The sequence below is a fragment of the Muntiacus reevesi genome, chromosome 3 (assembly GCF_963930625.1).
Source record: "Muntiacus reevesi chromosome 3, mMunRee1.1, whole genome shotgun sequence".
In the NCBI taxonomy this organism is placed as follows: Eukaryota; Metazoa; Chordata; class Mammalia; order Artiodactyla; family Cervidae; genus Muntiacus; species Muntiacus reevesi.
Genome location: NC_089251.1, coordinates 59,833,802 through 59,846,486, shown reverse-complemented (window position 1 = coordinate 59,846,486; position 12,685 = coordinate 59,833,802). Strand labels below are relative to the sequence as shown.

Here is a 12,685-nt window from a genome sequence, read left to right as displayed (position 1 = left end):
CAAAGATCCGTCTAGTCATAGCTATAGTTTTTCCAGTAGTTATGTATGGATGTGAGAGTTGGACTATACAGAAAGCTGAGCACTGAAAAACTGATGCTTTTGAACTGTGGTGTTGGAGAAAACTCTTGAGAATCCCTTGGACTACAAGGAGATCCAGCCAGTCCATCCTAAAGGAAATCAGTCCTGAATATTCATTGGAAGGACTGATGCTGAAGCTGAAAAGTCCCAATACTTTAGCCACCTGATGTGAAGAACTGACTCATAGGAAAAGACCCTGATGCTGGGAAAGATTGAAGGTGGGAAAGAAGGGGACGACAGAGGATGAGATGGTTGGATGGGATCACCAACTCAATAGACATGAGTTTGAGTAAGCTCTGGGGATTGGTGATGAACACAGGGTCCTGGCCTGCTGCAGTCCATGGGGTTGCAAAGAGTCGGACACAGCTGAGCGACTGAACTGACTAACTGACATACTCACCAGAACTGCAAGCTTTTAAAAACCCTAAAAATATGACTTAGTAAAGGTGTAGGGGAACAGGATTTCTCATACTGACTAGTGGGACTATAAATGGGATACCGCTGTTTCAGAAAACAACTTGGCATTCTGTCCAAATTTGACATGAACTGAATTCCAGCCATTCCATCTCTATATATATACCCATTAGAAATATATGCCCATGTATACTAAAAGACATGCTCTACAGGAATTTATATAGTAACATGCTTCATAATAACCCCTAAACCAAAGACCATCTAAATAAATGGTCTGTCATGCAACAGAATACTACGCTGCAATGAAAAGGCACCAGCTACTGCAGTATGCAACCACTTGGATGAATGAAGTTCTCTTGTACCTAATTTACAATTACTTTAACACCTAGGTCTTTGAGTGTGTACAAATTTGCACTATTCTATTAAAACTGCTTCTTTTGATTCATACATTTCTTTTTCTTCTTTTTTTTTTTTTTTTGGTTCATACATTTTTATCTATGACTATCAGTGATGTTTTTACATTTTTTAAAAATAGGATTTACTTAAATCCATTGTTTCAAGAATGAAGAAGGCAATAGAAGATGATGTTTTTATTCCTCTGTATCCAAAGAGGTAAGAGTTGCTAGTTTCTAGATTTTATGAAATAGTTACTCCTGCAATACAGATTCATTTAAGAGTGTAATAGAGAAGAAACTAAATATATTTTTTTCAAAACACATATACCCATTAAGATGCAAATTGATATTTCAATATATGTGCTGCCGAAGCGAGCACGCAAATTGATATTTCAACAAATATTTCTTAATCACCTTTTATATGCCATGTATGATGTGATGATATTCCTGAGAACATGACAAGTGGCATAGCCAGGTGGTTAGAAACACAGCTTCTGGAGTGCAGATTCACCGTTACTAGACACTTGACCTTGGGCCTTTCCATGCCTCAGTGTCTTTGTATATAAAATGGGCATTAAATTAACACCTATCTCATAGGACACTGTGAAGATGAAGAGAGTGCTCAGAATAATACCTGACACAGAGAGCTCAAAATAAGGCCTGGAACATCACTGAGGGGCCAGAACCTACATCTTTGCAATATATATTTACTTTTAAATGATCAGACAAGTAGTATTTGATGCATATTGGTAGGTTTGCTAAGAAAGCATCAGTTGTAGTAATGGATTATGGACTGAAGCTCACTCTAGAGTGAGTACTTACATGATCAAAGAGTTCTATGGAAAGAAAAAAAGAACTTCTAAGCTTGCTAGTTAATTGGAATCCTAAAGAGATGCCTGCATGTAAAATTTCACCCCAATTAAAGTATGTTGACTTCCCAGATTGCTCATTGGTCAAGAAACCACCTGCTAATGCAGGAGATGCAGGTTTGATCCCTAGGTCGGGAAGATTCCCTGGAGGAGGAAATGGCAACCCACTCCAGTATTCTTGCCTGGGAAATCCCATGGACAGAGGAACCTGGCAGACTACCTTCCATGGAGTCACAAAAGAGTCAGACATGATTTAGCAACTAAACAACAACAACAGTTAAGATTTGTAATGTTTTAGAGCCATCAGGGCTTCCCTGATGGCTCAGTTGGTAAAGAATCCGTCTGCAATGTGGGAGACCTGGGTTTGATTCCCTGGGTTGGGAAGATCCCCTGGAGAAGGGAAAGGCTACGCACTCCAGTATTCTGGCCTAGATAATTCAATGGACTGTATAGTCCATGGGGTTGCAGAGTCAGACACGACTGAGCAACTTTCACTTTCACTTTCAGTGTTTTAGGTGAGTAATATATCTGCACAGTTAAAAAGTATGTGTATTTAAAATTTTTACTTATGTTTAAAATGAAAAGTCTTATTCTCTCCTGCTCCTGACCTCCATCTACCCAGTTTTTGCCTTCTTTTCTGTACACATGCAAGAATACTCATTGTTGGTAATTTTTTTTTTACCTTTTTGGAATTTCTTTCTGCAATTAGAATTAAATACTTTAGATAGAATTTTAATACTTACAGTGCAATTAGATTTAATCTTATTTCCCCTTCTTTTTTATAGCAAAGTAAGTATATTGTTGTCATAACCCTTGTTTTATACCTTACTTTAACTTAGTACATCTTTGAGATCTTTTTGTGTCATCCACAAATTGTTTCCTCATGCTTTTCTAGCTGCACAATATGCCATTTTATGGCTGTATTGTAATTGATGAACATGTAAGCAGTAAACCATTACTAACAATGTTGTGAATAATTTTATGAACATATTATCCTGTACATGTGCAAATGTATCTATAGAAGGCATTCTCAAACATGGATTTGTTGGAAGAGTGTACATACATTAGTAATTTTATTAGATATCACCAGAGCACCTTCAGTTATATTGTTAAGACACAGTTTGGTTGATTAAAAAAAAAAAGTAACCATTCAGTTCTTTAAACTCTGTTTCTGAAAGATGAGCAGTCATTTGCATTTTCTTTCTTTTGCTTTAAATTAGTGCTGTAGAAAACAGAACATCACCACATTCAAAGTTTCAAGAAAGACAGTTCTGGTCGGGTCTAAAGGTAAGCAGAAAACTGCAAAAATAAAAAAACATTTTCTTAAAAAAAAGTTTACTGTATAGTGAAGACCAGAAAAATTCTTCTATAAAGGACCAGACAGCAGTATTTTAGGTTTTGTAGGTTGTATAATGTCTTGAACTGTTCAGCTCTGTCACTGTAGTGCAAGCAGTCATAGACAATATGTAAATAAATGAGCATGTCTGTGTTTCAGTAAAACTTTACTTTATGGACACTGAAATTTGACTGTCATATAATTTCCATGTCTTAAATTACTCTTTTTTTCAATCATTTAAAATTATAAAAACCATCCTCAGTGCACCAACTCTACAAAAACAGACCATAAGCTGGATTTAACTCACAGGCCATAGTTGTCTAACCTCCAGTCTAAACAGTAAAGGATGAATTTGGTGCTGAATCAATGGCAATGGGGACAGTAAGGAAAAGATTGGTTCAAAAGATCTTTAGGATGAAGCATCGAAAGAACCTAATGACTGATTACAGAATTAATTCTACCCTGAAGAATGTAGGGTGCTACCCAAGTTTCTGACTTTGGCACCCTATTAACTTATGGCGGCATTCTTTGAGGGCATTAGAGAAGGAAGAAAAGGTTTGGGAGAAAGATAAGTGGGCATAGTGGATGTAAGATATCTATGGGATAAAGGGAGGCACTTGAATCCGTGAGTCTGAATTACAGGAGACAGATCTGAGCTGGAGATTTGGGAGTCAATCACATTTAGGCAGTGTTTGGAGGCATGGTGATGAATGACAAACTCTGAAGAGAAGCAGCAGTGGGCAGACAAAGTGAAGTCTTCAGACAGGCCTTAAGAATAAGCTGTTAAACTTAAGAATGGTCACAGGAGAGTGGCATCAGGGAAACTAAGTGAAGGACTTTTGAGAGCAAAGTATTAATGCCACTGAAGAGAATTAGAAGGAAGACTGAAAACGTTTACTGGGTTTCATAGTTATAAGGTCATGAATGACTTCAGCAGGAATAGTTTTGATAGGGTGAGTCAATACTTGTCATGTGGTTGGGTCAGGAAAAAGGCTTTTCAGGAAGAGGGAGCAACATCAACAATGACATTGTGAAAAACCATTGCATGTTAGTACAACTGGATGTAGTTTAGCACTTACATAATAAATTTAGTAATGGAAAGAAAATGGAAGCTACCATAAAATTCACATAAAGGTCTGCATTTAGAGGAGAGAGATGCAACCTGTATTATTTTATTAGAATTTCTTAAAAGGATTTTACCCAAAACATCTCCAAACCCACAGGTTATTATTAATCTTATTTTCTATATTAGAGCAGTGAGGTTCTCAGGTTTGATTGATTTCTCAAGGTCACATATTGGTAACAGTACCACTGACTTTAACATCAGTGCTTTTATGAATCCTGGAGTTCTGCAGTCTTATATCCAATGGCCCCAGCCTCCAAGAGAGAACGGATTGAGAAGGAAGATTGTTGATCTGGAAAAGTTCCAGCAAGGTAATTTGAAATAGATTTTGAGTGGTTATCCTAAAAAAAAAAAAATGAAGATAGGATGAAGAAATACATGCAGGTTGAGAAGAATTGAGTGTTTATTCAGAAATGTTTTCCATTCTAAAATTGATGGTTCCCACAGTACTAATTGTGGTGAGAATTTTACAGTTTGACCAGCTTTTTGTCTGTTGGAGACTATTACAGTTTTGTTTTCCTTTGGAGAAAAGATACAGAGTCACCTGAAATTTTGTTGTATTTTAGCTCTTCGGCAATATTCTTCTTTGGAATGAACTCCTCCCGGAAGACATCTTGCAAGAGCTAGGACTAGGGAAGCTGCTGAATCGTTACCTTATTATAGCTCTTCTCAATGCCATACCTGGCCCAGATGTTGTTAAAAAGTGCAGCCAGGTAAGTTGTATAGAAATTGATCCTCATTTTATCACTTTTAAAAGTTATTAAAATTAATTTTATAGCAAAATAATTTAAATTGTGTTATCTAATAACAAATTAATTTAACAGACTAGAAATCCAGGAGAATCCAGTATTTAAAAATTAGTATACTGGTTAACTATTTACAAAATGACTGTTAGATCCTCACCTTTCACTTAAATACCAGTGTAAATTATAGCTAAAGTAAAAAATTAAGTGTGAAAAAATAAAACTATAAAATATTGTACTAGGAAAATAAATGACTATACCTGATGTTAAGGGAGTCCTTTCTGAACTTTAATGTAAAAAAAAAAAAAATGGTGAGAAAAGATAATAGATTTGACAAAAATAAAAAGCTTTGGTCAACCAAAAAGCATCAAACAGAAAGGTATCAGGACTATAAAAAGGATTGCATTTGAGTCCGTTCTAATGAGGTGGATCGGCCTAGAGCCTATTATACAGAGTTAAATAAGTCAGAAAGAGAAAGACAAATATTGTAAATTAACACAAAAATATGGAATCTAGAAAGATGGTACTGATAATCCTATGGGTAGGACAGCAAAGGAGACACAAACATAAAAGACAGACTTCTAGACTTAGTGAGAGAAGGAGAGGGTGGGATGATTTGAGAAAATAGCATTGAAAAATATACATTACCATATGTAAAATAGATAAACAATGCGAATTTAATGTATGACACAGGGTACCCTGTGACAACCTGGAGGGATGGGATGGGTTGGAGGGGAGCGGGTAGGGAGTTCAGGATGGAGGGGACACATGTATACCTGTGGCCAATTCATATTGATGTATGGCAAAAACCATCACAATATTGTAAAGTAATTATCCTCCAATTAAATAAATAAAGGTATCAGGATTATTTGATTATTGTTAAAACTCGAAGATGGGCTTATTGGGCTCACTATACCTGTTCTTCCCTCGTGGCTTCCCTCGTGGCTTCCCTCGTGACTCAGGCAGTAAAGAATCTGCCTACAGTGTGGGAGACTTGGGTTTGGTCCCTGGGTTCGGAAGATCTCCTGGAGGAGGGCATGGCAACCCACTCCAGTATTCTTGACTGGAGAATCCCCATGGAGGAGGAGCCTGGTGGCCTACAGTCCACAGGATCACAAAAGAGTCAGACACGACTGAGCAACTAAGCCCAGCACATACTTATTCTTTCTCCTGTTGTTTATATTTGGAATTTTCTATAATAAAAAGTTAAATAGAAAGTTGAAAAACAGAAATAAGTTATAATGTGCATAATGAAGATAAACACCCACATTTTTTTAAAAGCTCTCTACAAATCTAAACAATTTTAATGTGCTTGTTGAAAATGACCAAAAGGCAAAGCAATCCGCCCCCTGAGAAAGAATGTGCCAAAATAACCTCTAAATATATGGAAAATATTAATAGTACTAATAATCAGAGAATTGTAAATAATTCAGTAAGGATTTTCTCTGTGTGTGTATGCTGTTATTTTCATTGTAATTCCCAGTGTTGTCATAAGCACATGGAAACAACAGCCCCATATCTGTCCGGGAACATCATTCATCTAGAAGGTGTGGAGAGTCAATTTTGAGAAATAGTTTCTGCACTGTGGGACTGAGGAATACAACTCTGGAGACTCTTTTGGCACAATCGATATAAAGCCTTTAAAGTTCATAACCTTTTAGAGAACTTCCCTAGTGGTTCAGTGATTGAGAATCTACCTTCCAATGCAGGGGACACGGGTTCAATCCCTTGTCAGGGAACTGAGATCCCACATGCCACGGGGCAACTAAGGCCATGTGCCACAACTAGAGGGCTTGCATGCCACAATGAGAGAAGCATCCCACCACAACAAAGAACCATCAGCCAAAAAAAAAATAATAATAAAGTCCACATGCTTTTACATAGCAATTTTACTTCTAGGAAAGTATCCTAAGTTAAAAAATCAATGGACATAATCTTCTAAGAATGTGGGGAAATATTTATATTCTTATATATTCCTGAAAGTGTGAAAGTCAGTCGTGTCCAACTCTTTGCAACCCGATAGACTGTACAGTTCATGGAATTCTCCAGGCCAGAATACTGGAGTGGGTAGCCTTTCCCTTTTCTAGGAGATCTCCCTAACCCAGGGATCGAACCGGGTCTCCCGCATTGCAGGCGGATTCTTTACTAGCTGAGCCACAAGGGAAGCCCTAAGACTTCTTCCCAACCCAGGGATTGAAACCAGGTCTCCTGCATTGAAGGCAAATTCTTTACCAGCTGAGCCACAAGAGAAGCCCAGGAATTCTGGAGTGGGTAGGCTATCCCTTCTCCAGGGGATCTTCCTGACCCAGGACTCAAACCAGGGTCTCCTGCATTGCAGGCGGATTCCTAGACAATTCCTAGGAACTGTCTAGCAGTTCCTAGACAATCATTATTTTCCCAGCTATGGTTTTTGTATCATGTAGTTTTGTATCGTGTAGTTTTTAACTACATTATTTATCAGAAATTTCAATCTTCATCCATCCTGTTGTGTTTCAGATTTCAGTTTCATTCTCTTTGACCAGAAAGCTCTACTATGCAATAGAGGATATATGACATTCTCTTCAAAGTTTGTGGCTAGAAAACCAGACCAAATCAGTGTGGCTTTAAGTCCCAGGATCATTTATGGGAAAGCTAGATAATTTCTTCAGAATTTTTTGAGCCGTGTGATACAAAACAAGGGGAAAGCAAGTGTAAATGACATTAAATTCTAGATCAGTTAACAGCTGGTTTTAAAACTAAAAAGATATAGTTTGTATAACAAGACTTATAGGACTTTCTGCCTTAGGCAACTAGTGGGTCTGTTTTTTCTAGATAATTGAAAAAAGTGATTAAGAAATAGGATAAATCTTCAACTGTGTTTTCCGTGTTGACCAACTAGATTTATTTTAGAAAACATGTATCCCAGAACTTTCTCTTAATGTATTTTATTATATATATATAGTACAACTTTCTACTTTCTAGAGGTACATACTGATCCTGACCTTAGCAACTAACATAACCAAGAATTTCGTTAAAGAGTATGATCTCAGATTTTTCCTTGCTCCCATTCTCTCTCCTTTTTAAAAAAAATTCTTCCTTCTCCAACAAGGAAGTTTTCCTTTTCATTTACATTTTTTGGTTTTTTCCAAAACTTTTTCCCCAAGTCATGTATTACCTTTAGCATGATGACAGTAAGGGTTGTTTGAGGGGTTTTTCCACCCCCAAAAGAAACAAATGAATGCACATACATTGATTCCTTATGCTGCCATTGACATTTAAAGCAATGTGTTAAATTAGAAGAAAACTATAATAAATTTTTTATACAGTGTATCTTAGAATGACCTTTATTTCTTAACTCTAATTTATTCATATAGGTTATACACAAAGTCATCTAATTTCATATTATGAAATCACATTAAACGTACCTATTTTATACAGTTGACCCTTGAATAGCACAGATTTAAGCTACATGGGTCCACTTCTATGTGGATTTTTTTTTTCAATAAATATCAGTATGTACTAGAGTATTTCACAATCCACAGTTGGTTAAACTTGTGGATGCAGAGCCACAGATATGGAGGACCGACTGTGAAGTTAATACACTGATTTTCATCTGCGCATAGGTCACTGTCCCTAACTCCCTGCATTGTTAAAGGGCCAAATGTAGGTTTGTTAACTAAGTGTTTTCTGTCTACACATTTCTGGTGTTTAGTTATAGATTATGTTTTGTACAATTTAATCACTCAGGAATACAGAGTAGTGAAAGTATTACAATACTAGTAAGTATTTATAAAGAGTAGTCTCCTTTAAGCATTCGGTATACAAATATGATTTTTTTTAAGTTTAAAACCTTAACAAAGAAAGGGGAAATTCTCAAAAGTTATTTAACCATGAACTATAAAATGGAAGAATAGTACAACCAACATGAGTAGTGTGTATGTCAAAGTTGCTCAGTCATGTCTGACTCTTTGTGACCCCATGGACTATACAGTTAGTTCATAGAATTCTCCAGGCCAGAATACTGAAGTGGGTAGCCTTTCCCTTCTCCAGGGGATCTTCCAAGGAATCTTAACATGAGTAGTATAAGGATTAAATGAGATTATGTTAAAGTACTTAGTTAATAACTGTCATTAAAAATCAACCATGTGTTTTGATTATCAGATAGCAGCATATTTACCAGAAAAGTGGTTCCAAAACTCTGCCATGAGAACGTCCATTCCCCAGCTGGAAAATTTCATCCAGTTTTTACTGCAGTCTGCACGTAAATTATCTAGAAATGAAATCAGGTAATGCATATTTTATTTGTACCTCCATAAGCATTGTTTAGGCTTCTGTTCTTGGCAATTTTTAGAAAGATTTGTACTTTACATTTAAAAATCTGAGACTGTCACTGTAGAATTAGATGTTTTCATATGCAACTTTAGAATCACTCAGTATTTTACTTTTACACCTCAGGCATATTAGTTCATATTTTTAAATGTAAATCTCTTCCAAAATAAGCACTTCCAGAAAACTATATCACAGGGGAATTTAGAATTAAAACTGTAAGTCAAAGGCCTTTTATTTAAGCATGTTTTTAATGTCTTTCTAATTTTCCTAGCCATTTCAAAATCTCAACATTTGTTAAATATAGATCTGCAACCTGGCATTTACCCAGCAGCAGCTGGATCTCATTCACAACGCTAGATGTTTAAGGACTTGAATACAATGGTGTTGGCAAACCACCTCAAAACACAAACAAAATGACCCCTCAAATTGCAGCATTTGATTGTATCTGTGGGATAAATACTTCCACCATGATTGTCCATATAAACTGCTGGTAGCAGCGTACCACTGCTCAGATTGCTAATGATAGATTTCCTCTGTGCTTTTTCTATGGTTTTATAGTCATTCACATTAAATTTTTCCAGAATATATCCACTAATAGTCTCTAGTGGAATTTCATGATTATGTGGAGAAGGTAGCATCTAAATACTTCATGCTATATATTTTAGATATTGGCATCAGGTAAAGTTTGTTTCAGATTAACTACTGATGTTTCACTGTGCCCTTATGCATTGCATTTCTAAGAAAGAAAATGCCCTTTTGTTGTTTTTTTCAGGGATGAAGTCAAAGAAATAATTCTTATCCTGGTGAAAATAAAAGCTTTGAATCAAGCAGAATCCTTCATAGAAGAATATCACCTAGACCATCTTAGATCAGTAATTAAAGAATTTGAGTAAACTCTATAGAAAAGTACTAAAATGAGATTTTAATGTAGTCACACTTGGCTATTTTGCTTGTAGAAAAAGAAAGAAAGGTGTTGCCTTTTCTTTACTCCCAGTAATGGAGAAGAGAATTTCCTAAACCAAAAGAATAGCACTCTGTCCCTCCATTCCCTCCATATTCTGCCTTCTGGTATCATGAAAGACTGACCTCCCCTTTTTGAGTGTTTGCAGGAATTAAACACACAGAAACAGTAGGAGTTTAATGTATTTCCATTTGATTCTTCTGATGACTTTTCCAGTTTAAGAAAGGACTTGAAGCTTATTGAGCTGCTTTGGCTTTGGTGAGTCTTCTGTCCTGAACCATAAAAACATCTTTTAGTTCTCTTCATTTTAGCAATCTCTGTTTTTAACCCATTTGTATGAGTTAAAATGAAAATCTTAATTGGAATGAATTACTTATTAAGAATTCTGATTAAGGCATTTTAAAGCTACTAATGCTTGTCAGATTGTGCTCCAGAATCTATACCAGTATATTGTTCTAACACAAGTCTGAGAACAGCCAATGAATCTCTGCCAGCAGTATATTTTTTAACTCATTTGTACTTAATAGGTGAAAAAAAATCTTATTTTAATTATTTATATTGACTGTTAGAGAGTGCCTACTTGTTTTCTTGGTCATTTGTAATTCTTTTGAAGTATCTGTTTTTTCCTTATGGATTTGTAAGAGCTTTATATTTTAAAGATACTGATGGTTTGGCAGTCCAGTGGTTAGGACTCTGCACTTTCACTGCAGAGGGCATGGGTTTGACCCCTGGTCAGGGAATTAAGATCCCACAAGCCACATGGTTTGGCCAAAAATAAGAACAAAACAAAAAGATAACTGATGTTGTGCCCATGCTGTGTTACAGTTTTCCTCACTTGCCGTTTTCTTTAAATTTGTGTATGAGTTTTGGTGTACTAAGTTATTGCTTATTTGGTAGTTACTACTGTTTTTTTGTTATGCTTTTTTTGTGTGTGTCATTGGTAGTAGGCCTAGAGAGGAAACAAGTATTTTAAATAATTGGAACATATGATTCATTTTTTAAAAATGTGTGTGATTAAGAATGTGAGGCAAGGTCATTGAATCAAAAAGAAATTGAGAACATTTTTCACAGTGAGTTTACTGATAATTTTTCTTAAATCTATTTGTTTAAATAACTTTCAGGAAGTCTTAAATGTATCCTGCAAATTGTTGCCCAAAAGATAAATCAGGAAAAAGTTGGTTATATGTCCAGTTTAATAGTTTGAATAAAGAACCAGCCTTTGAACTCTACATGTAGGGTTTGAGCGTGTGGCTTCTAACATCATCAACACTAGTTTTTTTTTTTTTTTTTTTTTTTTTTTTTTTTTTTTTTTTTTAATATTATTTTATTCGTTGGAGGCCAATCACTTTACAACATTTCAGTGGGTTTTGTCATACATTGACATGAATCAGCCATATAGTTACACGTATTCCCCATCCCGATCCCCCCTCCCACCTCCCTCCCCACCCGACTCCTCAGGGTCCTCCCAGTGCACCAGGCCCGAGCACCTGACTCATGTATCCCACCTGGGCTGGTGGTCCGTTTCACCATAGATAATATACATGCTGTTCTTTCAAAAGATCTGAAAGAGACACGTGCACCCCAATGTTCATCGCAGCACTGTTTATAATAGCCAGGACATGGAAGCAACCTAGATGCCCATCAGCAGATGAATGGATAAGGAAGCTGTGGTACATATACACCATGGAATATTACTCAGCCGTTAAAAAGAATTCATTTGAATCAGTTCTAATGAGATGGATGAAACTGGAGCCCATTATACAGAGTGAAGTAAGTCAGAAAGATAAAGAACATTACAGTATATCAACACTAGTTTTGAAGCTGCATGTAATAAATTTTCGCAGAGTGATATGTGATTTCTACTATAGTGAAGATTCATGATTCACTGGTATGAACAGTTTCTTAAAGTTTATTTTAGTTACACAAATTATACAGAACAGAATCTCATCTAGAAAATTCAAGCCATTGTTAAAAGAAGTCAAGTTTTCTTACACAATTATTATTCCCAGAGGCAACTGCTGTTTTCACTTTGTTATCCTTTCAGAACTTTTCTCTACTTAAAAAGTATGTACACATATGTCTATACACAGCTTTATTTTTTATATAAGTGGCAAATATTTTATTGTGTATTAAATTTGTACTTTTTTATTGTTAAAAGTGTACACCACCTGAAATTTCCTATGATTTTTGCCTTTGTAATTAAAGGTGTGTTAGATGATTCCTTACATTTTTAACTTGGGTAGAGAATTTCTCTTGCTTTTTGTAGAATTGAAAATATTAGAACTACTTTCAAAACTGCAAATTGATTTAAACTCCCAGTAGTTTTGAAATTTCACTATGCTTGGGGTTTGAATCTCAGGATTTTTATCCATCATATACTGTAACTAAGAATATTCAAAAACATTTGTGGAGATTGCCTAATCCTCAATGCAGAGTTCTTTTTTTTTTCTTGTTACTG

At 35.8% G+C, this 12,685-nt stretch overlaps 1 protein-coding gene across 4 annotated transcripts in view; it reads left to right on the top strand.

Moving 5' to 3' along the window:
• GCFC2 (GC-rich sequence DNA-binding factor 2) overlaps positions 1–12,685 on the top strand; it is an 81,540-nt gene that overhangs the window by 63,664 nt on the left and 5,191 nt on the right. For 3 of the 4 annotated variants that reach the window (XM_065929224.1, XM_065929223.1, XM_065929222.1), the window contains exons 13-17: positions 1,028–1,104; positions 2,977–3,043; positions 4,782–4,928; positions 9,099–9,223; positions 10,039–11,498. In XM_065929224.1, coding sequence (XP_065785296.1) covers positions 1,028–1,104; positions 2,977–3,043; positions 4,782–4,928; positions 9,099–9,223; positions 10,039–10,159 — 537 coding nt within the window. In that variant the 3' untranslated portion in view covers positions 10,160–11,498. Of the gene's footprint in view, positions 1–1,027; positions 1,105–2,976; positions 3,044–4,781; positions 4,929–9,098; positions 9,224–10,038; positions 11,499–12,685 lie in introns of those variants that run through there. The other variant, XR_010662341.1, reaches the window with a different exon arrangement.